Genomic DNA, 23,247 nt, shown 5'->3' with positions numbered 1-23,247 from the left:
CGTGGTGGTCCAGTGGTTAAGATTTTATGTTTCAGTGCAGGGGATGTTGGTTCAATCCCTGGTCAGGGAGTTAAAATCCCACACGCCTTGCAGGCAAAAAAATCAAAATATAAAACAGAAGCAATATTGTATCAAATTTAATAAAGACTTTAAAAGTGGTTTATATATTTACAAAAACTTAAAAATATTGACATGGGAGACAGCAGGAGCTTTTCCACCATGGCCTCTAGGCCGATCTCCGTCCAAGTGGAACCAGGATGCCACATGGGGGGCCTTGATGAGAAGGTTAGTAAACCACTGCTGTGGGAACTATCTCTCCAGGCAAGGCCAGTAGTCAACATCCACACACCAAGGGATAGAGTCACTGGTCAGCACGAAGGCTATGGTTTTGTGGAATTCTTAAGTGAGGAAGATGCTGACTCTGCCATAAAGATGAACATGATCAAACTCTATGGGAAGCCAATACAGGTGAACAAGGCATCAGCTCACAATAAGAACTTGGATGTGGGGGCCAACATTTTCATTGGGAACCTGGACCCAAAGATCCATGAGAAGTTGCTTTATGATACTTTAAGTGTCTGTGGGTTCACCTTGCCAACTCCCAAGATTATGTGGGACCCTGACATAGGCAACTCCAAAGGTTGTGCCTTTATTAGTTTAGTTTCATTTGATGCTTTGGAATTCAGCGATTGAGCCATGAATGGGCAGTACCTCTATAACTTCCCCATCACTGTTGAAGGACACAAGAAGGACTCCAAGGGTGAGTGCCATGGCTCAGCAGCTGAACAACTTGTGGCAGCACAGAACCACTCTCCCAGGCTGACCACCCTCATCAGCTGTTTGCCGATGCACCCCCTCCACCATCTGCACCCAATCTTGTGGTATCATCTTTGGGGTCTGGGCTTCCTCCTCCACGCGTGCCTCCTTCTGGTTCTGTCCCACCCCCAGTACCACCTCCTGGAGCCTTCCACCTAGGATACCCCCAGCTATGCCCCCACCACCTATGCCTCCTGGAGCTGGAGGACATGGCCTCCCATCAGCGGGAACCCCAGGGGCTGGACAACCTGGACACAGACACTTACATCCTCACCCATTCCCACTGGGTGGGATGCTCCATCTAGAGATGTCTCAGATGCAGCTGGCCCACCATAGCCCTCATGGCTTGGGACAGCCCCATGCTGGGCCCCCTGGCTCTGGGGGGGCAGCCACCACCCCAACCACCACCTGGAATGCCTCACTCTGAACATCTTCCCATAAGCATGCCCCACCCCTGCCAAGGGCCTCTGTTTGGCTCTACTGTGGGACTCCCAGATCCTATGCCTCCACGTGGTATGCATGGACCTCCTCTACTGATGCCCCCTCATGGATGGATACACTGGCCCTCCATGACCTTCACCCTATGGCTACCAGTGGGGGCCGTTCCCTCCACCCAGACCCACTCCCTGGCCTCCAGTTCCCCCTCGAGGCCCACTTCGAGGCCTTCTCCTTCTGTGATTTCTCATTGTCTTTCCTCCTATTATAGCCTCCCAATATCTGTTCACTTCCTTGGACCAATCAGAGTTGCTATAGCACTGAGGGCCTAAGGCACTAATCCCTTGCAGGCCTTTCTTTTGTAAGTGTAATTTTTTTCACAGGAGGCTTTATTTATTTATTTTTTCTATGTTGGCCCTATGTGTTTTGCAAATACACAGAGAAAATAAAATAAAATAAAATGGTTCCACACACATATGTGTACACCTAACATGTAGAATTACCTCCAACCGACCCAAACATTTTAAAAACTAAAACTATAAAATATCATCAAACAGGGAAGCATGTGTGTGTGTCTTGCATCTACCTACTGTATTATTCTAGGTTTGGCCAGAAAAACAGAAGCCACTCAGTTTTTCAAGTGTGAAAGACTATATTGTAGGAAATTAAAGGTTGATAAAACTGTTGGAAGGGCTGAAGGAGTTACCATCTCAGTTAGTTCTTGAAGGACTGATTCTCAAAAACTCACCTGTAAGTGGCTACAAATGGGAAAGTGAAAGTTGCTCAGTTGTGTCCAACTCTTTGTGATCCCACAGACTATACATTCCACGGAATTCTCTAGACCAGAATACTGGAAAGGGTAGCCTTTCTCTTCTCCAGGGGATCATCCCAAACTAGAGATCGAACCCAGGTATCCTGCAATTGCAGGAGGATTCATTACCAGCTGAGCCAGAAAGGAAGCCCAAGTATACTGGAGTGGGTAGCCTATCCCTTTTCCAGCAGATATTCCCGACCCAGGAATCAAACTGGAGTCTCCTGCACTGCAGGTGGATTCTTTACCAACTGAGCCATCAGGGAAGCCCCTACAAGTGGGAATTATCTTAGTTGGCAAAGCCAATGAGAGTGATTCTTAAGAAAGTCACCCAGGGGGCTTTCCTCGTGGTCCAGTGGTTAAGAATCCATCCGCCAATGCAGGAAACACAGGATTGATCCCTGTTCTGGGAACTAAGATCCCACATGCCTCAAGCCTGTGCATCACAAATACTGAGCTTGGGAACCTTGGAACCCATAATCAGCAACAAGAGAAGCCACTGCTGTGAGAAACCTGAACACCGCAACTAGAGAGCAGCCCCTGCTCGCTGCAACTAGAGAACGCCTGTACACAGCAACAGAGGGCCCATGTGCTGCAGCAAAGACTCAGCACAGCTATAAATAAGTAAATAAATAAAAATTTAACAAAAGAAGAAAAAGTCATCTGGAAGCTGCTTTAAACTCCAAGTCTGGCTGTGTATCTGCCTGCAACAACCGATGAAGAATAAAGGTCTCTATCCTGGCATCTTACACTGGTGACTCTTATCTAGGCCCACAGAGAGAAGGGGATTCTGGGAAATGTGGTTCCAGGTGTCTCCTCTGCACCACAGAAAAGACCTTGGAAACGGTGGTGATGATGATGATTCAGACAATCAAGTGCAGTTATACTTTATAGCTTCAGTCAGTTCAGTCGCTCCATTGTGTCTGACTCTTTGTCACCCGACAGACTTTAACATGCCAGGCTTCCCTGTCCATCACCAACTCCCAGAGCTTGCTCAGACTCATGTCCCTTGAGTCAGTGATGCCATCCAACCATCTCATCCTTTGTCTACCCCTTCTCCTCCTGGCTTCAATCTTTCCCAGCATCAGGGTCTTTTCCAATGGGTCAGTTCTTTGCATCAGGTGGCCAAAGTATTGAAGTTTCAGCTTCAGCATCAGTCCTTCCAGTGAATATTCAGGGTTGATTTCTTTTAGGATGGACTGGTTGGGTCTCCTTGAAGTCCAAGGGACTCTCAAGAGTCTTCTCCAATACCACAGTTTAAAAGCATCAATTCTTTGATGCTCAGCTTTCTTTATGGTCCAACTCTCACATCCATACATGACTACTGGAAAAACCATAGCTTTGACTAGATGGACCTTTATCAGCAGAGTAATATCTCAGCTTTTTAATATGCTGTGTAGGTTGATCATAGCTTTTCTTTCAAGGAGCAAGCGTCTTTTGATTTCACGACTGCAGTCACCATCTATAGTAATTTTGGAGCCCAGGAAAATAAAGTCTTTCACTGTTTCCACTGTTTCCCCATCTATTTGCCATGAAGTGATAGGATCGGATACCATGATCTTCGTTTTTTGAATGTTGAGTCTTAAGTCAACTTTTTCACTCTTCTCTTTCACTTTCATCAAGAGACTCTTCTTCATTTACTGCCATGTCAGTGGTGTTGTCTGCATATCTGAGACTATTGATATTTTTCCTGGCAGTCTTGATTCCTGCTTGTGCTTCATCCAGCTTGACATTTCGCATGATGTACTCTGCATAGAAATGAAATAAGCAGGGTGACAATATACAGCCTTGACATACACCTTTCCCAATTTGGAACCAGTCTGTTGTTCCATGTCTGATTCTAACTGTTGCTTCTTGACCGGCATACAGATTTCTCAGGAGGCAGGTAAGGTGGTCTGGTATTCCCATCTCTTGAAGAATTTTCCACAGTTTGTTGTGATCCATACAGTCAAAGGCTATGGTGTAGTGAATTCTCTTTGGTGAAGAGAATTTTTGGAATTCTCTTGCTTTTTCTATGAGCCAATGGATGTTGGCAATCTGATCTCTGGTTCCTCTGCCTTTTCTAAATCCAGCTTGAACATCGGGGAGTCATGGTTCAAGTACTGTTGAAGCCTAACTTGGAGAATTTTCAACATTACTTTGCTAGCATGTGAGATGAGTGCAATTGTATGGTACTTTGAACATTCTTTGGCATTGCCTTTCTTTGGGATTAGAATGAAAACTGACCTTTTCCAGTCCTGTGGCCACTGCTGAGTTTTCCATATTTGCTGGCGTATTGACTGCAGCACTTTTACAGCATCATCTTTTAGAATTTTAAATAGCTCAGCTGGAATTCCATCACATCCACTAACTTTGTTCACAGTGATACTTCCTAAGGCCCACTTGACTTCACATTCCAGGATGTCTGGGTCCAGGTGAGTTGTCACACCATTGTGGTTATCAGGGTCATGAAGATCTTTTTTGTATAGTTCTTCTGTGTATTTTTGCCACCTTTTATAGCATAGCTTCAGCAAAAAACACTAGAGTACCAGAAAGGATTTTTAAAAAAATATTGTGGTAATTGACACATACATACTACCATATGTAAAATAGGTAACTAATAAAAACCTACTGTGTAGCACAAGGAACTTTACTTAATACTCTGTGATGACCTATATGGGAATAAAATCTAAAGTAGAGTGGTATATGCGTGTTCATTCCTCCCTCCCCAAGTCCCTGATAACCTCTGATCTACTTTCTGTCTCTGAGTTTGGCTATTCTAGGTACCATGTATAAACGGAATCATACAAGATTTATCCTTTTGTCTGGCTTATTTCACTTAGCATAGTGTTGTCAAGATCCTTCCATTTTTGTAGCATGTACCAGAATTCATTCCTTTTTAAGGGTAAATAATATTCCCTGGTATATATGAATATAGCATATTTTGTTTAACAGTTCCTGTTCATCTGTTGAATGGACACAAGTTATGCAGTTGTCTACCTCCTTGCCCAGGAACCTGGGAAACATCTGGATTCCTTCCTCTCCGCCTCTTTCATCCAATCAATCAGTAGGTACTATCAGTTCACTACTTCATTTCGTCCAAATATATTATCTCCTACCAATCCTCACTGCCATGCCTGAGTTCAGAGAGTTCATCATCTCTCAGGTTATTCAAACAGCCTCTAAACAGTTTCCTCCCCTTCTGTCTTCCAGCTTCCAGAGTGATCTTTCTATCATATAACCTTCAGTGACTACTTGCACAAGGCCCTTCATAACCAGCTCCTGGTTTCCTTACCCTTTCTGCTCCATCCCATGCTGTCCCGAGCTATTAGAGATAAACACCTGGGTTCCAATTCTGGCTGCATCTCTTACTAGATGATGATGGACACTCATTTAATATCCCTAAAGCTTAGTTCCTTAATCAATTGAATAAATGAATTCAATCACTCAATTTTATGTATCATGAAATGTGCCAAACATAATAGGAGGACATGGAGATGAATCAGACAAAGTCCCTGTACTCAGAGAAATCTCATATATGTCAACAAATCATTGCACTGCAGGATAGTAAGTGCTATACTTCAGGAACATGCAAAATGTTCCATGGTTAGCATGGAATTGTCTGTCTCCAGAGATGGGTGAGGACAGAAGAGGGCATTTAGAGTGATATTGAACCTGTGCAGCAGAGCCTACTCTTGTCCTCCTGAAAGCATTTTTCTCTTCTTCCTGAGTAATACAACTCTTTCCCTGCTGGAAATACAGCCATCCAGAATAAAGACTACATTTCCCATTCTCCTTTTCAGCTAAGTATAGCCACATGACTATGTTCTGACTAATGGGATGTAATTAAACATGGTAAGAACAATTTCTGGGATGTGTCTTTAAAGGGAGGGAACATGTCCTTCCTGCTGGTTGGGATGTAGACTTGAAGGCTGGAGCTGAAGCAGCTGAAACTTGGACATGAGCTTTTGTTGAAGAAGATAAGAAGACAGACAGAAGGAGGCTTGATTGGTCTATGTTTTACATGAGAGAGAAATAGAAATCAATTTTGTTTAAACTATTCATTTTCTCCTTTTTTTGGTCATTTGCAGCTGAGCCTAACCTTAACTAATACAAACTAAGACTTGAAAAAAGATGAATATGAGTTCACCAAGGGATATTTCAAACAGAAGGAACAGCAGATGCAAAGGCTTAGGGTCCTGAAAGAGGTGGCATGCTCAGGGAATGCCAAGGGTTTGTGTGGCAGAAGAAAAGGCTGGAAGTGGGTTGGAAACAGCCACAGCAGAGTAGATTGAATAGGTAGGATTGTGGCAGGGAGACCTGCCGGAGGCTAAGAATGTGGTCCAGGTGAGAGGTGAGTGGGGCAGTGATGCAACCAGTGGTGGAAATGGAGGAGAGAAGATCAATTCAAGACACATTTACAGGGCTTCCCTGGTGGCTCAGTGGTAAAGAATCTGCCTGCCAATGCAGTAGACACGGGTTCAAACCCTGGTCTGAGAAGATCTCAAATACTACGGAGCAGCTACAGCTTGTGCACCCCATCAAGAGAAGCCACCACAATGAGAAGCTCATGCACCACAACTAGAGAGTAGCCCCTGCTCGCTGCAACTAGAGAAAAGCCTGCACAGCAACAAAGACCCAGCACAACCACAAGCAGATAAAAATTTCAAAAAGATACATTTAGAAGCAAAAGTCAGGGGTTTATGAATGTATGTGTTTAAGTACATGCAGTGGGCATGTCATCAGAGGAAGTCTGGGCTTTTTGGCTTCTCTTCCTCAGAGGCCATGTGGGTAGGGTTCAGCCTTTTCCCACAGGGAGAATCCTCTTCTTGCTCCCACCCTTTGGGCCCAGTGTCCCCTGGCCCAGATGCCTCTCACTACATCTAACTCCCCCAGCTTGTTTCAGGATTATTTCATAAAGTGGGAGGTGGGTGGATCTTCAAGCCTACTGATGCTGGCTCTTCCCAGGCTGTCTGAGTAGCCCCCGGCAGAGCTGTCAAGAGTTGCTCAGTTTCAGACTGGCAGCTACACACTGTCCCTGTCTGTCTGGGGACACAGTGCTTCTGGGCAGTTGAGTAAGAGCAGGGCCCTCAGCAACAAACAGGCTTGTCTCTATTGGTGGGCCAGCCAGCAGGTCTGCGGGAAGGCTGGAGGTCATGGGTTTAGGGGGAACTGCATGAGGAATTCAGGCCCACTCCTTGTAAAACTTTCCAGGAAGCATTTTTCTACTGGGGAAGCACCCAGATACTAGGGCACTTTTTAGCCCCCTGCTGCTGCTGCTAAGTCGCTTCAGTCGTGCCCGACTCTGTGCGACCCCATAGACGGCAGCCCACCAGGCTCCTCTGTCCCTGGGATTCTCCAGGCAAGAACACTGGGGTGGGTTGCCATTTCCTTCTCCAATGCATGAAAGTGAAAAGTGAGAGTGAAGTCGGTCAGTCCTGTCTGACTCTTCGAGACCCCATGGACTGTAGCCTACCAGGCTCCTCCGTCCATGGGACTTTCCAGGCAAGAGTACTGGAGTGGGGTGCCATTGCCGTCTCCTCTTAACCCCCTAGGTGCCAGAAAAGGGCAGGAGGTAAGCATGGGGAGGCAGCTGAGGTCATCCCTCTTTGAACCTCCACGTGGTATTTACTCAAAGCGATTGTTGCCAGAGGCCCAGGCCCTGGACTATAAAGCGGAATGTCTGCTCTCTGTGTCCAGAACTGAGCAGGTGAGCAGCTGGGCAGAGGGATGTGGGTCGGCTTCCTAATTGAGCAGAGCTGGGGATGGGGACTAAGAACTAAGGACCTCCTCTTGGAGCACTGTGGCAGAATTTCTTCTTCCCTCCACCCCCCAACCTCATCCCGGGAATACCTCAGTTTTCCCAAAAGTGTAATGGGGGCAGGAATAAGTGAGCAGGGGAACAGGGGGCAGAAGTGGCTGATGGAGCTGCTCCTGGGGTCTGGGGGCAGTGGATGGGAGGGAAATTTTACTAAGCAGTTTGAGCTCCACACTCCATATGATCTGATGAGATGAAAAAGGAGCATTTCATTCCATCCCAGGAAGACATCCTTTCCCTTGCAGCCACGTTCAACTAGGTCAGTCCTTTTGAGCCCTGACAGCTTGTGCTCCCTACACCCCAGGGAAGGGTTAACAGATTTTGGGGCAGGGCCCCCTGGGGCAAGTCCCCTGGGAGGGGTCCCTTCTTTGCCTCTTCAATTGCATCAGGCCTGCATTCACCTTTCTTCTCAGAGAACATCATGGCAAGCATGGCTGCAGTTCTGACCTGGGCTCTGGCCCTCCTCTCAGGTGAGTCTCCAACACTGACTTCTCCGTGGAGGTGTGGGTGGACTGAGGGAGGAAACCCAGCCCCTGTTCACCCCCTCCCTCTCCACAGTGCTTTCAGCCACGGAGGCACGGAAAGGCTTCTGGGACTACTTCAGCCAGAGCAGCGGGGACAAAGGCAAGGTGGAGCAGCAGCAGAAGCTGGCACGAGAGCCCACGTGAGTGGCCAGGGCAAGGGGTGCAGGAGAAGGGAGAAGACACCAGAGGGTGGGATGGCTGCTGCTGCCCCGTTCCTCAACCTCCCCACACTCCCTGGGAAGAGAGCATGCCTCCTAAGTCGCTTCAGTTGTGTCCGACTCTTTGCGACCCTATGGACCATAGCCCACCAGGCTCTTCTGTCCATGGGATTCTCCAGGCAAGAATACTGGAGAGGGTTGCCGTGCCCTCCTCCAGGGGATCTTTCCCACCCAGGGATCGAACCCACGTCTTTTACATCTCCTACAGTGGCAGGCCGGAGAAGGCAATGGCACCCCACTCCAGTACTCTTGCCTGGAAAATTCCATGGATGGAGGAGCCTGGTAGGCTGCAGTCCTTGGGGTCGCTAGGAGTCGGACACGACTGAGCGACTTCATTTTCACTTTTCACTTTCATGCATTGGAGAAGGAAATGGCAACCCACTCCAATATTCTTGCCTGGAGAATCCCAGGGACGGCGGAGCCTGGTGGGCTGCCGTCTATGGGATCGCACAGAGTTGGACACGACTGAAGCGACTTAGCAGCAGCAGCAACAGTGGCAGGCGGGTTCTTTACCACTAGCGTCACCTGGGAAGAGAACAGAGCGGTGCTAGTTCTGCCGGCTATCCTGGCCGTCCTAGGCTGTTTGGCACCCTCTGCCGGCAGCCGCCTCTGATTTCTCTGTATCTGCTGCCTTTATGTCCGTTGGAACGTGGGACCAGGGAGCAGGGGAGGGGACTCCTGGTTGCAGCTTCCAGAACGGAAGGATTATGTGAGTCCAGGTGCCTGTGTGCACAAGGAATTGAGCAGTGTTGATCTGGACATGTGTTGTCCAGATCAGTGTTGATCTGTGCCACATTTGTAATTCCTGCCTTAGGAGCGCCGTTGGCTTGGGACCACCGCCCTGCATCCTTGGTTTCCCCAGAGGATCAGTGAGCGATGTCTTCGGAGCAGAGGTGAGTGGGCTAGCCGACTGATGGCTCGATTGTCTGTCCCCTCCCCCAGGAGCCTGAAAGACAGACTTGAGCCAGACCTCAGCGATATGGACAAGTTCCTGGAAAAGTTGGGCCCTCTGAACGGGCAGGGGAGGGAGCCTCTCGGGCTCCCACGCGACCCGGTGGGGATGTGGCAGCAGCTGCAGGAGGAGCTGGAGGAGGTGCGGGCGCGTCTGGAGCCCTACATGGCGGAGGTGCATGAGCGCGTGGGCTGGAACCTGGAGGGCCTGCGGCGGCAGCTGCAGCCCTACACGGTGGAGCTGATGGAGCAGGTGGCCCTGCGCGTGCACGAGCTGCAGCAGCAGTTGCGCGTGGTCGGAGAGGGCACCAAAGCCCAGCTGCTGGGGGGCGTGGACGAGGCGCGGGGCCTGCTGCGGGAGCTGCAGAACCGCGTGGCGCACCACACCGGCCGCGTCAAGGCGCTCTTCCACCCCTACGCCGAGCGCCTGGTGTCCGGCATCGGGCACCACGTGCAGGAGCTGCACCGCAGCGTGGCGCCGCACGCCATCGCCAGCCCCGAGCGCCTCAGCCGCTGCGTGCAGATGCTCTCGCGCAAGCTCACGCTCAAGGCCAAGGCCTTGCACGAGCGCATCCAGCAGAACCTAGACCAGCTGCGCGAGGAGCTCAGCGCCTTTGCTGGCGCCCGCGCCGACGATGCGGAGGAAGCAGCTCAACCGGATCCCCAGGTGCTGTCCCAGGAGGTGCGCCAACGACTCCAGGCTTTCCGCCATGACACCTTCCGGCAGATTGCCGCCTTCACTCACGCCATTGACCGAGAGACCGAGCAGGTCCAGCAGCAGCTGGCACCGCCTCCGCCAGGCCACAGTGCCTTTGCCCCGGAGTTCCTCCAAGCCGACAGAGGCAAGGCCCGGGGCGAGCTGCAGGCCCGCCTCGACGATCTGTGGGAAGACATCAACTACAGCCTTCGCGACCATAGTCCGGGCCATCGGGGAGAGCCCTGAGGGTCTACTTGTCCACGCGCACTCTGGAGAGCCCGCGATCTGAGCCTCTAACAAGATGCTATGTGCGTGTCAGAGGCCAGTCGGGCAGAGGGTGGAGGGTCCTGCACAGGATAGCTGAGGCCACCCAAAGGGCTGTCATCCTAGGCTTTGGGGTCTCCTGCAATTCCCCCATCCAGATGCATTACATTCACCAGGCTTTGCAAACCCGGCTTCCCGTGCTCATTTGGGAATCCTCCTGAGTTGCTCCATTCTGGGGTCGCGAGAGAGGGCAGAAAAGAGACATTCTATGTAGGAGCTCATGACCTGCAAGCCTGTTGCCATGGTGCTGGAGGCCTGTGTCTCTTTATCCCAGGATCTGGCTCTGATCATTTCTGGCCACCTGGTGGCCACTACTACCGCTGGTCCACAGACAGGAGCTCTTTTCTCCCCAGGGCTGTCATGACAGCTTCTGCTGGAAGAAGAGAAGGGAGAAAGAGAAAATGATGAGGGGAACCTGTGATGGGGTGTGTGTGTATGTGTGTGTGTGTGTGTGTGTGTGTGTGTGTGTGTGTGTGTATCTGTTGGCTGATGCTGGTGGGGCCAAATGGTCTGGGTTGTGATGGGAGGGAGCTGAGCATGGATTTCCTGACATAACACTACATCTAAACAGTCCACTGAGCCCTCCAAACTGTGGGGGCTTCTTAAACTCTCTGGGAAGCCTACTGTGTGCCCTCCCCATCTCTGGCCCCTCCCTCTTGACTCCCAGATGGAAGTCTAGACTTCTGACACAAGTGAAATAGATGCTTATTATGACGGAAGCTTATTTGCCTGGTGTGACTCTCATTTGGACTATGTCTGAAAGCAGTGGCCTCACCATTATCACCAAACACCTCGTCACCCTCTCCAGTCCCTCGCTACTCTTTCTCATTGACCCCCTCCCAGTTCAGTTTTGGAGGGCTGCTGCTCTGCCTGGGCTGACAGCTGTTTGTGCCTGGGCTAGAGACCCTTTGGGCTTCCCAGGTGACGCTAGTGGTAAAGAACCTGCCTGTCAATGGAGAAGACTTGAGAGATGTAGGTTCGATCCCTGTGTCAGGAAGATCCCCTGGAGAAGGAAATGGCAACCCGCTTCAGTATTCTTGCCTGGGAAATCCCATGGACAGAGGAGCTTGGTGGGCTGCAGTCCTTGGGGTCACAGAGAGTCGGATGCAACTGAGCACAATGGAGACCCTTCCTTTGCACTTGCATGGCTCACCCATCTGCTTATCGCAGGACAGTGTGCATTAGATACAGGCTCCTGAGGTGGCCGGTCTTTGTTGTCCCTGCTGTTCCAGATTTTGAATGGACTCTTTTTTGACAATGTCTCTTTTTATGACTGACAATCTTCTCAAGTGACAACCCTCAAAATCTTACATCCCCTCACCTCCACCATTCCCTATGTACAGATTCACCACTTAGGAGCAACCCAACTCCTTATAGCTCGCTGGGAAATCGAGGGAGGGTGAAGTGGAAGGAAGAGGAGAGGGTGAGCACACCCAGTCCTGTACCCTTGGGACATCCTGGGCAGCATTTTTCCAGCTCAGCCTGCCTGGCACAGGGTTCTCACCACCACACTCCCTCACAGCATGAATCCCACCTCAGTCTGGCTTCATGAGCCTGCAGACTGGACCTCTCCCATGACACTCTCGATTTAGCAACTGAACTGGGGGAAACGTGCCTAGGGAAAGTTTAACCCTCCAAAGAGGTGTTCTTGGTGGCGGCTGTTAGGAAACCAGGAGGGGTGAGTCAGCTGAGGTCCAATGTGGTGGGGATGACCGGGAGGAGTAAAGGTGAAGGCTGTGTATTTGCGGCTGGAATTTGGGCAGGGGTTTACCTGGACAGAAACAGGAAGTGAGAAGAACAGATAGGGAGAGAGTGATCAAGGGACTAAGGGAGGGTGATCTAGAGCTGATGCAGCATGTGGCCCAAAGGTGGATCCAAGCAAATCCAGGTCAGAGTGCACCTCCTCGGGGATACCTATGGATGGCCAGGCCCCTTGCGGTCAAGGCTCTTGTAGTTAGACTTGTGGACCAACAGTTAGAACCCTGTGCGACGGAGCTATTGCAAAGGATCAATAAAACTGCCCTGGGTCTGAGAGGACGCTTTGGAGGCAGTGACGCCAGAACTGAAATGGAAACAAAGCCTGGACCCAGATGACTTCTCAAGGCAGGACTGGATAATCCGGCAACTGGTAAACCAGGCCGGATAGGTCTCCGAGAGACGTCCGCGGCCTCTTTAAGAAGGGGCGGGGCGGGAGGGTGTGGGCGTAGCTGTCGGAAGTGCCGGAGGAAGGGGTGGGGCCAAGAGAGGGAGGCAAAAGCCGGAAGTTGAGGCCTGATCTTCGCGTGGTGATGTCGGCCGGTGGGGCTGTGGAGCCTGGGCTCCCGGCGGCGGCTGCCGCTCCCTCGCCCGCCCCGGCTCGGGATCCCGGGCCGGGGCACTTGTTCCGGCCTATCAGTGCTGAGGACGAGGAGCAGCAGCCCACTGAGATCGAGTCGCTGTGCATGAACTGCTACCGCAATGTGAGGCGAGAGAGCGGCCGCGGGCGGCTGGAGGGTTAGGCAGAGTCGGGGAGGAGCGGGGGTCGGCGATCCTGGCAGGCTGGCCCAACTGGGGACCTGGAGGCGAGGCACTCTTGGGGCTCAGTAGATGGGGGGTTGGGAGTTTCATTGGTACTCTCCTTAACTGTTTTCTGCTTCCACAGGGCATGACGCGCCTCCTGCTCACCAAGATCCCCTTCTTCAGAGAAATAATCGTGAGCTCCTTTTCCTGCGAGCACTGTGGCTGGAACAACACGGAGATCCAGTCGGCGGGCAGGATCCAGGACCAGGGAGTGCGCTACACTTTGACTGTCAGGGCTCAGGAGGTGAGAGGGGCCTAGGGCAGTTACCCTGGTGTCCTAGAGAAAGCTTGGGGACTGGAGTCGGAGCTTCCGTCCAGGTGGTCGGACCTCAAATAAATCCACTTAAGGGTCCAAGCCTCAGTTTCCTCCTTTGTAAAATGGCGTTGGTGCCATCATCTGCTCAGGTGCGGTAAGACTTGTGAACCTGCTTTGTAAGGTATCAAATGAAGCAGTAGTATCAGAAGGTATCAAATGAGCAGTAGTTACGAATAGTACTCTAGCCATTTGGGTGGCTGGTTCACATCAAGGTGCTATTCCGCAGGAGCAGTCTGGACTGCCCCCAGTGGGGAGAGGAAAGAAAACAGCTGGGCTGGGGGCTCCAGTATTGTTGACTTCTGTGGACTGAAGGTTTTTCGTTCTGCCCAGGACATGGATAGAGAAGTAGTGAAGACTGACTCTGCCACCACTAGGATCCCAGAGCTGGATTTTGAAATTCCTGCCTTCAGCCAGAAAGGAGGTATATTTAAGATCAGAGTGTTTGCGCTGTTCATGCCTGGCCTGAATCTTACTGTCTTGCAGAACTCTTGGTGCCAGGTGTAGTGGCTTATGTATGGATTTGGCCACATCCTTGTGATCTTCATTGGTTTAACCTCAGCAGAGCGCTTAGATAAAGTAGCTTAAGGTAGTGATAGTAACACTGTGACGTACTTATTACAGAATTGTCTATAATAATCACTCTTAACTAGAGGTGAATGGAACTTTGTTCCCTGCCTCCTTGATTTTATAGGTGAAGTCAAGGCCCAGACGGTTCAATGAACTGCCCAGGGTCATACAGGCACTTGATGGCAAAGCGAAGCCTGACCTGTCTTTTGTTCTTACTCACCAGCTCTGACTACTGTTGAAGGATTGATCAGCCGTGCTATCTCTGGCCTGGAGCAGGATCAGCCCACTCGAAGGGTGAGCTGGGGTTTTCTCATTGCAGCAGCTCAGGGAATAATTTCTTCTGTACACTTGTTCACCTTCCCATGTGGCTGAACTGTCTCTGACTGAATGTTGGAGAACTTGGAGGGGAAACGAATGGTGATGCTCTAGCTGCCTGGATGTTACATATGTTGTACCACTGTCCTTTCCACTTCATCTCCTCCACTGTACATTGAGGCCTTATCAGACAGACACTGTACTGTTACCTCTGAAGAGCCTTTTCTAACACCCTTGGTTTTATCTGTGCTTCCTGAGTGTTCCATTGTGTCTTATATCTATTATGACATTTTATATATACATATATATGTGAAATAATAAAATTAAAAATTTAGTCATCTGTCTTCTTAAGTGGACAGATAAGTCTCTGCTTTTCTTAAATAAAGCCCCATGAAAGGGTTCTTGTTTATTTACTGTTGTCTGTTGCCTGGTACAAATGCCTGGACTAAATAGCTGAATGAGTGAAAAAAGGAGACTTGTCTGGCACCATCCATAAACTTCAAACTTATTTGCTACATTTATTTATTTATTTTTAAAAATTAATTAATTTTTGGCTGCACTGGGTTTTCAGTGCTGCGCGTGGACTTTCTCTGGTTGTGGTGCACAGGCTTCTCATTGCAATGATTTCTCTTGTTGTGGCGCACAGGCTTTAATCGCATGAGCTCAGTTGCTCCACAGCATGTGGAATCTTCCCAGGCCAGAGAGCAAACCCATGCCCTGTGCATTGGCAGGTGGATTCCTATCCTCTGTATCCCTAGGGACGTCCTTATTTGCTACTTCTTATTGTGAAGCCTGAGTGTGTTCTCAGTTACACTAAGATGGGTCGTGACTTCCTGTTGGAAGTAATGGGGGCATAAGGTCTGTCACCAGGGCTGATCTACTCTCTGTTCCTGTCAGGCGAACAAAGAAGCCGTGGCTGAAAGAATTGATGAATTCATTGCCAAACTGAAAGAGCTAAAGCAAGTGGCCTCTCCTTTCACATTAGTGAGTATTGAGGGACTCCAGGTGCCCTAAACTTAGGGGAGGAGAGACCAATAAGACTGTCTGAGATTTTCCCGTGTTGCCTCAGTGTTAGATGGAGGATTGTATGTGATTTCTTGTTGTAACTGCTCTCTCTTTACCCATGTTAGATCATTGATGATCCCTCAGGAAACAGCTTTGTGGAAAACCCACATGCTCCCCGGAAAGATGATGCCCTGGTGATCACACACTATAATCGGACTCTGCAGCAGGAGGAAATGCTGGGGCTCCAGGTGAGTGCATTGAAGAAGCGAAGAATGCTCTGGAATTACCTTGCACTCTGGATTACTTGGCGTCAGCTCTGTTCTTCCCTTGACTAGGGCTTTGCTCTCTGACTTCCTTGTTAAACCCACAAGGTGGCAGGTGACATAAGCAAGCCAGAGCATTTTCTCTCACCTCCAGGGGAGGCTGAGGTCTGTGTGCCAACATTTGATTTGCGTCTCTTCTACTTTAGGCAGAGGCACCAGAAGAGAAGCCAGAAGAGGAAGATATCAGAAACGAAGTGAGTCACATTGGCTCTTGTGGAGGAAGGAGTGGTGGGCTGAGACTGACACAGTTCAGTCTCTTCCTGACCAACAGCACGGGTGGCCAACAGCGTACCAGTAGAATGTCTTTAGCCTGAGCAGGGTTCGCCCGCCTGGGAGGGCTCACCCTACATCCCCATGTTGTGTTCCAGGTGCTCCAGTTCAACACTAATTGCCCAGAATGCAATGCTCCAGCCCAGACTAACATGAAGCTAGTTCGTATCTTTCATCGGGCCGTTGGGTTGCTCTTCATCTGACTCAGGCATGAACATTCTGTTCAGTCTGGAAAATATTTCCTTCAAAGAAAGCATATGCTTTATTCTGAGTGATGAGGAGGATGTTGCCTCTGATGAGACTGTGCACTTTGGCTTTTGGGTTCAAAGAGAGAATTAGGCCATGGTCTCTAGGCTCTTGTGTGTGGTCTGAGCCATGCTGTCAAACATTGATGAGTGGGGATCACTGTGGGTGGTGACCTTGCCCTCTTCTGGGGGCTTGTCTGATTTAGGCTTGTGATCTGTTTCCTGCAGTCCTGGGACCAGCATCTGTGTGTGTGTGAGATTTGGGTTTGTTCTTTCCCAGAGGGTGGTCTTGCTCTCCTGGAAGCAGATTTCCTTAATTCCCTCTTCCAGAAATCCCTCACTTTAAGGAGGTTATCATCATGGCTACCAACTGCGAGAACTGCGGCCATCGGACCAATGAGGTGGGTGGGCTTCGTCATTTGGGAAGAAGCTTAACTTGAGGGTAACCCTTATCTAGCTTTCTTCCTTTCTCAAGCTGCTTAGGGTGAGGACCTCTTGAAGCAACTAGAAATTAGCTTAGAGGAGAAAAGTTAGAAATAGCATAACTTGTTGAAGACATTCAAAGTTAGTTATATGGAAGAAAGAGACCCATTTTTTGACTCACCTCTCAGAGGGGTGAAAGTACAGGGAGGCAGATTTTGGCTTAATAATTAAAAGCTTTCTGGGTCTGTCTGAAAATAGAGTGGTCTGCCTTGGAAGGTTGTAAATTCTTTTCCTGGGTGTAAAATCTTTTCCTGGGTGTATTCAAGCATAAATTTTAAATTCTTAAACCAGAAAAACTATGAAGGGAATCTACCCATTAGATGCAACTAAAAGTCCCTTTCAACCTCGAGTCATTTTTTTCAAGGTGAATTCAGTTTCTTGGCGGTCTGGGGTATGTTTTGGCAGGCTGCTGGTGCTAGGCACTCTGCTCCTGGCCTGCTTGCCCTGGTTTCGGCATGGATGACTGCTGCCATTGTGGGTATAGAAGGCACTGTCCTTGGTAGCCAGTAGTGGGCCTGAGTGGAGGTCTAAGCCTTTATCCCCTCCCCCTCTCCAGACTCCCTGGACTAGGTGAGGATGGCGTCTCCTCTGCTGCTGCTGCTGACACTGTTCCCATCTGTGCAGGTGAAATCTGGAGGAGCTGTGGAGCCCTTGGGCACCAGGATCACCTTCCACATCACTGATCCCTCAGATATGACCAGAGATCTGCTCAAGGTGACAGCCCGCGTGGGGAAGTGACTCTCTTTCACACATGGCTCTGTGTCAAGGGGAAATCTGTCTTCTCACAATCATAGGAGAAGTCCTGGGGTTGTGAGGTACCTCCTTACTCCCTTGGGTTTGAAGATCCCTGAGTAGAGTTAATCGATGGTCGGAACTGCAGATTCAGAAGGTGACCCAGAAGCGCTTTCTGATGACTTGGCAGCCTTTTGCCTCTAGTGTCTGTAAGGGCCCTTGTTTCTGGACTCTTTTTTTTTTTTTGTTTCTGGACTCTTAATGACAGGATGCCTGCCAGCTTGGAGCCATGACTCAGAATGTCCCCTTTTAAAGTTGGCTTCAGGAGTGAGTCTGGCTTTAATTGGAGATTCAGAGAAAACTGGGACAGCTGACTTTGTCCCCAGACTGTTACTGGTAGTATTAATTTGGCAGGAGGACTCTGGTTAGCTTTCTCCAGGGGCTTCTGATTTAAAGCCTAATTTGATCTCTCACCTTGCAGTCTGAGACATGCAGTGTGGAAATCCCAGAGCTGGAATTTGAACTGGGAATGGCTGTCCTTGGGGGCAAGTTCACCACACTGGAGGGGATGCTGAAAGACATCCGGGAACTGGTGAGTCCCCTGAGGATAGTGCATGCAGCTTCCACAGTGTGGCTGAGGGGGAACGGGCTCGAAGGCCTCAAAGGTCCTGGGTTTTGGAGCTGATAACCAAGGTTTCTTTATTTTTAAACTGATTTGAGTTAAACATTATTTTGGATTATGACATTAAGTTTATGGAAAGTTCATAGTGGAAAATCTCAGGCCTGACTCTGGGCTGATATAGATATTTTTTGGTTTTGAATAAGTCATTTATTTCACTGTAAGATGGGATGAGGGTCCTTTTAGTACCTGAAACTCTTGAACATACATGTATATGTATGTGTTGACTTAACCCATATATTTGTTTCTTAGTGAATCATTTCACTTGATTCTCAGTTGTTAGGTATTTTGTCTTTGTAATTGAACTTTACTTTGTGCTTCTTCAAACAAGGACTAGAGTTCCTATTTAAGAACCTTTCTATAGCTTTTGTTTCATGTTGCCCATTATCACTTTGGCAGATTAATCCACAGTCTTAGGAGTGGCTGCCTAGGTCAGAAGGTGGTGTAGAATAGACACCAAACCTCCCCGATGGGCATCCCTGGTCTCTACCCCTCCCCCCTGGCCCCCCGCCTCCATCAGGTTTATGGTTAAACCTAACAAACAGTGAGCCAGCATTCTAGCAATCTGGATGCCATTTATTGCAGGTAACCAAGAACCCTTTCACACTGGGTGACAGCTCCAGTCCTGGCCAGACGGAGAAACTGCAGGAGTTTAGTCAGAAGTTGGACCAGGTGAGAGGATCTGGTTGGTCAGTGTTTACAGTCCTGGGGTTCCAGTGAACAAACAGGAGGCTATATACCCCTTCTTGCCACATAAAAACATCTAACATGTTGGGAATTCTGTTTCCAATATCCCATGCCATCTCCTTTCTTGGTTTTCTCCCTTTTTTTGTTAGAGCATCTTTTCCAGTAGCATCATGAGAAAGTGCATGGGAAGTAGAATTCCTAGGACTTTGCATGTCTGAGACTTTCTTTATTCTACTCTTGTACTAGCTGAATGGCTGGGGATAGAATTCTGGGTGGAAATAATTTTTTATCAGAATTTCTAAAGTCTTCCAATTTCCTGCTAATGTCTTTCAGTTTATCAGTTTGGCTGTTGAGAGGCTGGAAGGCATTCTGCTTCCTGACCTTTTGTTTGTGACCTATCTTAATGATACCTTTCTGTCTCCTGTGATGTGAAATTTCAGAATGTGCTTTGGTGTGGGTCAGTTTTCAACCACTGTTGCTAAGCACTTGGTGGATTCTTTAAACCTGGAAAGTCATGTGGCTCAGTTCTAGGGAGCTTGTAAAAAATGCTCTATTGCTTCTTCTCTGTTCTCTCTTTCTGAAATCTCTATGTTTTGGATGTTAGACTGACTTGTCTGGTTGTCTGTAATTTTTTTTTTTTTGTCCTATTTTTGTTTCTTTGTGTTTGCTCTACTGTCGGGAGAATAATTTTCCAGCCCTTTAATTGAGTTTTTCATTTCCACTGACATTTTCCAAGTGGCTTTTTTTGGTCTTTCAATACTTCTGCCTGCTTTTTTTTTTTAAATAGCATCCTGTTGTATTAAGGATGTAGTGTTTTTTTCTCTTTGAGAATGTTAATATGTTTTTCTTATGTTTAATTTTCCTTGCATAGTCCTCCTAAGGGTTTTTTTTTTTTCCCCCCATTTGATTTCTATCTTTCAATGTTAGGGGCTTTGCTCAGATGTCTGGTAATCATTGGTTGTCTATTTAAAAGTAGATGACTAAACCACCTGAGTGGGGTGAGTCTTATTGACATTGGGTCATTGGAGGGGGATTCAGCTTAGCCACTTTGTTGAGGTGACTTCAATGCTTGAGTTGTTAAGTGTTTCCTCTTGGGCTGGTCAGATTCCCAGCAGTGCGTGTTCCATTTCCTGGCCGGAGGGTCAAGGCTTGGCTGGCAGTGTTCTGAGAGCCCAGTGTGGGAACAGGACTGGGGGTGGGTATGTTTCCAATAAGGCTACACTCACTTAACTTCCTGTTCTTGATTCCTTCTGCTCTACCCTCCACTGGGTCAGTGTCCCCCAGGCCATAGTGCTCTGCGCTCACTTCTCCACAGCATCCTCTATCTGCTCTTGGGATGGAGGAAGGACAATTGTTGATCTGTTTGGGGTGAGAGAGGAAATAGGGATGCTTCTTAAATAACTATCAAAGATTCTTATTTTAGATCCTCTCCACTTCACCTCTAGAGGTACCTTCATTTCACTAGTTCTTAAAACTTTGGGTGATTCTACAGTGTAAATTAGGTTGCTTGTAAATTAGGCTGGCAGACACAGCTCTTTCCTGCAAGGAGCTATGTAAGATTTACATGATCATGCTGAATTCTGTCTCCTTTAGATCCTCGAGGGTATTTTGAAGGCTCATTTTATTATGGATGATCCAGCAGGAAACAGCTACTTGCAGGTACAGTAGACCTTCCCTGGTATTTCATAGAGATGTCTTTCCTGACCTTCCTTAAACACATATTACTTCTCCAGAAACTGAGACACTCAATTCTAAATGAACTGCTTTTTATCAGGGAAACTTTTAGCAGAAATTGGAACACGAGGAGGGGGGAGAGGTGGAAGGGACTGTGTGTCAAGAGGGAAAAAAGGAGGCTCCCAGGTTCCTCTTCCTCCGGTCTAGCTGGAGTCCCAGCTCTCAGTACAACACGGAGTTTTCATTTTGCAAATCTGGCTGCAGAGCGAGGAGACATGGTGCGTCGTCCAGAGGCCAGGACGGGAAACTTTAAGCTCACAAGGGAGATACTCTGGTGATTGATAGTAACTTTAACATTTATTGGGTAGTTATTATGGATCAGGCAAAACTTTTCTAAGATTGCTCCACAATTAAGAGTATGCTACCTTCTTTGTAAGAAGGTGCAGATAGACACTTTTCCTCCCTGCAGTCCCCTCCCAGCCCATGCGAGCTCTGTTGCTGCTCACGAGCTGAGCCTAGCTGTTGGGTGTTGAAGGCCCTTCGAAACAATGAAGGGAATTCCCTGGTGGTCCAGTGGGTAGCACTCTGTGCTTCCATTGCAGGGGGCATGGATTCAGTCCCTAGTTAGGGAACTAAGATCCTGCATGCTGCTTGGCAAAAAAAAGAATAAAAACTCATTAAGGTCTTGATACAGTGGAAATTCAGAAGTTGCCAGGGGGAGGGGGATGGTAGGATGGCAGAGGCACTGATGATCTGTCCTTGGCCTTGCAGAATGTGTATGCACCTGAAGATGATCCTGAGATGAAGGTAGAGCATTATAAGCGCACATTTGACCAAAACGAGGAGCTGGGGCTCAACGACATGAAGACAGAGGGCTATGAGACAGGGCTGCCTGCCCAGCGGTAGCAGTGGCGGTTCTCGGCCAGCCTCCAGCGCTACTCAGACGACGGGGTTATTTATTGCTTTTGGAAAAGGCTGGAGTTGCCCCCCTACCAGGCCTTGCCCATGCAGGGAGGACACCTGGTCTAAGTTGGAGATCTGGGCACACTTTCTGAACAGTTTGTGATGGAAATACAAACCTCTTGGGTTACTTGACCTTACTTTGAAGGATTTGAATTGGCATGGAAAGAAACCCAGAAATGAACCATCGGGCATGTCATTGTCACTTTTTCCCTTTCAAGTCTTTACCCTCCCTCCACACAGTGCTCTCTCATATAGGGCTGGAACTCTGAAGAGTTGGGAGAAGGTGGAAGACATCTACATCTGGAGTTTGGGAATTGGGTTGGGTATATAAAACACTGACTGTCAACAGAAAGAGTCTTCTGAGGGGAGGGCGTCTAGGACAGGTGAAGAAGTTCTCATTAAAATGGTGGCCCTGGCCTCTGAATTCACTCTGTCCTTGTTTGATATGCTGGTAGAATTCAACCTCCTGAAGAAAATTTATTCTAGTGGAGCAACTGTAACTTGGGGAGTGGAGCTGGCATTTCATTCACTCCTTCAGTAGATGTTCGAATGCTTGCTTTGTGCAGGTACATCATAGAACTGAAGAAAATAAAGCTCTGCTTTCATGGAGCTTCAAGTGTAGTGGGGAGAGTTGACAGAGTGGGTGGGGGTTGTCCAAGCCAACAAGAACAGTGTCAGATGATTCACCATGTTATGGAGGAATGTCAAGCAGGGAAGGGGTCTGGGTAGTGCCAGGGAAGGCGGGGCATTTGCCTTATTAGATGGAACTGCAGAGAAAGGGCCAACCAGGGATTGAATCCATGCCCCTCTGGCCATGCCACTGGTTGTGAATTAATTTGATCCTTGAGCCCTGTGAGGTAGGCTTGAGCCCTGAGCTTGGCTTTGTCAGGCTAAGATTTGGTAGTCAGTAGAATGGTTGGAGGTGGAACTGAAGACAGAAATGGGCAGGAGGTGATGGGGTTGAGAGGACTCTACTGGTAACATTCCTGGAGCAGAACTGTGAGACTTTTCCAATGCCTACTCACACCAGGGAGGACGCTGGGCTGTGGAGTTCAGCTTGAGATACGTTAAAGTGGACTAGATGCCAAGGTGGTGTTGTGAATGGATCCATGGGGCCTTCCAGCTAGTGAGGCCCTATCAATCCAGTGCCCCTTCTCACAGGCCCTAAGAGACTCAGCCTTCTTGTCTTTCTGGGCCTGTGCTGTGCCCACTCAGTATTCCAGTGGTTTAAAGTTCAGGCCTCAGGGCGGTAATCTCAAACCTGTTCTATCAGGTATATTTTTTGAACCTGTGTCCCAAGATATGTGTTTTTATTTATTAAGTATAATAATGCCTCATTGACTAATATATATCCCTTAAAACAGTGACCAAAAAATTGAGCATATGGTGAGATAAGTAAAATATACAAACTAACTTATTTTTCAAAAAATTTGGATTACCTCTTGCACTCCACTTTTTTAGTCTCTGATCCCAAGGGTCATATGTTCTAGCTATGTGAAGTTGGGCAACTTAATCTCTCCACGCTTCAGTGTTCTCATCTGTAATGTAAAGGTAATAAAACCACGTGAGAAATGTGAGGGTTAAATAAGATAATTCAAGTACAGCTCTTAAAACCTCAAGAAGAAAAATCTTCCCAAACTTGAGTGTTAGAATTCATTCTCTCTAGCTTCTCTCTTTTGCCATGCTGAAAACATCAATAGATCCAGGTTCTTTTCATTGGGGAGAGTTTGCACAAAATCTGGGGACAACTGGTATCAAATCCCAGAATATTGGAAATAAAAGCAAAACTAAACAAATGGGACCTAATGAAACTTAAAAGCTTTTGCACAACAAAGGAAACTATAAGTAAGGTGAAA

General features: G+C 48.4%; 2 protein-coding genes and 1 pseudogene across 3 annotated transcripts; all 3 read left to right on the top strand.

The window, feature by feature from the left end:
* The first annotated feature begins 219 nt into the window (after positions 1 to 219).
* On the top strand, positions 220 to 1,494 carry LOC122449227 (annotated as a pseudogene).
* A 6,240-nt stretch (positions 1,495 to 7,734) lies between these two features.
* APOA5 (apolipoprotein A5) lies at positions 7,735 to 11,292 on the top strand. Of its 2 annotated transcripts, none has more exons than XM_043482810.1 (4): positions 7,735 to 7,751; positions 8,273 to 8,329; positions 8,418 to 8,523; positions 9,544 to 11,292. In XM_043482810.1, exons 2-4 carry the CDS (start codon positions 8,281 to 8,283, stop codon positions 10,493 to 10,495), a joined length of 1,107 nt encoding a protein of 368 aa, XP_043338745.1. In that variant the 5' UTR covers positions 7,735 to 7,751; positions 8,273 to 8,280; the 3' UTR covers positions 10,496 to 11,292. The 2 variants fall into 2 exon arrangements, with proteins under 2 accessions (XP_043338745.1, XP_043338746.1); XM_043482811.1 differs by lacking the exon at positions 7,735 to 7,751 and adding an exon at positions 7,814 to 8,118.
* A 1,519-nt stretch (positions 11,293 to 12,811) lies between these two features.
* Positions 12,812 to 21,815, top strand: ZPR1 (ZPR1 zinc finger). The gene is made up of 14 exons (XM_043481567.1): positions 12,812 to 13,032; positions 13,215 to 13,376; positions 13,779 to 13,869; positions 14,239 to 14,309; positions 15,228 to 15,314; positions 15,461 to 15,583; positions 15,805 to 15,852; positions 16,027 to 16,093; positions 16,504 to 16,574; positions 17,281 to 17,370; positions 17,870 to 17,980; positions 18,653 to 18,739; positions 20,348 to 20,413; positions 21,200 to 21,815. The coding sequence occupies exons 1-14, from the start codon at positions 12,862 to 12,864 to the stop codon at positions 21,332 to 21,334; spliced, it is 1,380 nt and encodes a 459-aa protein (XP_043337502.1). The 5' UTR covers positions 12,812 to 12,861; the 3' UTR covers positions 21,335 to 21,815.
* Positions 21,816 to 23,247: the final 1,432 nt, after the last annotated feature.

The sequence above is a fragment of the Cervus canadensis genome, chromosome 11 (genome assembly GCF_019320065.1).
Source record: "Cervus canadensis isolate Bull #8, Minnesota chromosome 11, ASM1932006v1, whole genome shotgun sequence".
Taxonomy (NCBI): Eukaryota; Metazoa; Chordata; class Mammalia; order Artiodactyla; family Cervidae; genus Cervus; species Cervus canadensis.
The sequence above is the reverse complement of the archived record's forward strand: the minus strand, read 5'-3'. Positions and strand labels throughout refer to the sequence as shown.

What these genes read in the sequence shown, in the direction of transcription:
- APOA5 (XM_043482810.1), top strand. Translation starts at nt 8,281, where the DNA reads ATGGCAAGCATGGCTGCAGTTCTGACCTGGGCTCTGGCCCTCCTCTCA. An exon ending in GGCTCTGGCCCTCCTCTCAG is followed by an intron (nt 8,330 to 8,417) that starts GTGAGTCTCCAA and finishes CCCTCTCCACAG; the next exon opens with TGCTTTCAGCCACGGAGGCA. An exon ending in AAGCTGGCACGAGAGCCCAC is followed by an intron (nt 8,524 to 9,543) that starts GTGAGTGGCCAG and finishes CCCCTCCCCCAG; the next exon opens with GAGCCTGAAAGACAGACTTG.
- ZPR1 (XM_043481567.1), top strand. Translation starts at nt 12,862, where the DNA reads ATGTCGGCCGGTGGGGCTGTGGAGCCTGGGCTCCCGGCGGCGGCTGCC. An exon ending in TGGCCTCTCCTTTCACATTA is followed by an intron (nt 15,315 to 15,460) that starts GTGAGTATTGAG and finishes TACCCATGTTAG; the next exon opens with ATCATTGATGATCCCTCAGG. An exon ending in TTAGTCAGAAGTTGGACCAG is followed by an intron (nt 18,740 to 20,347) that starts GTGAGAGGATCT and finishes TGTCTCCTTTAG; the next exon opens with ATCCTCGAGGGTATTTTGAA.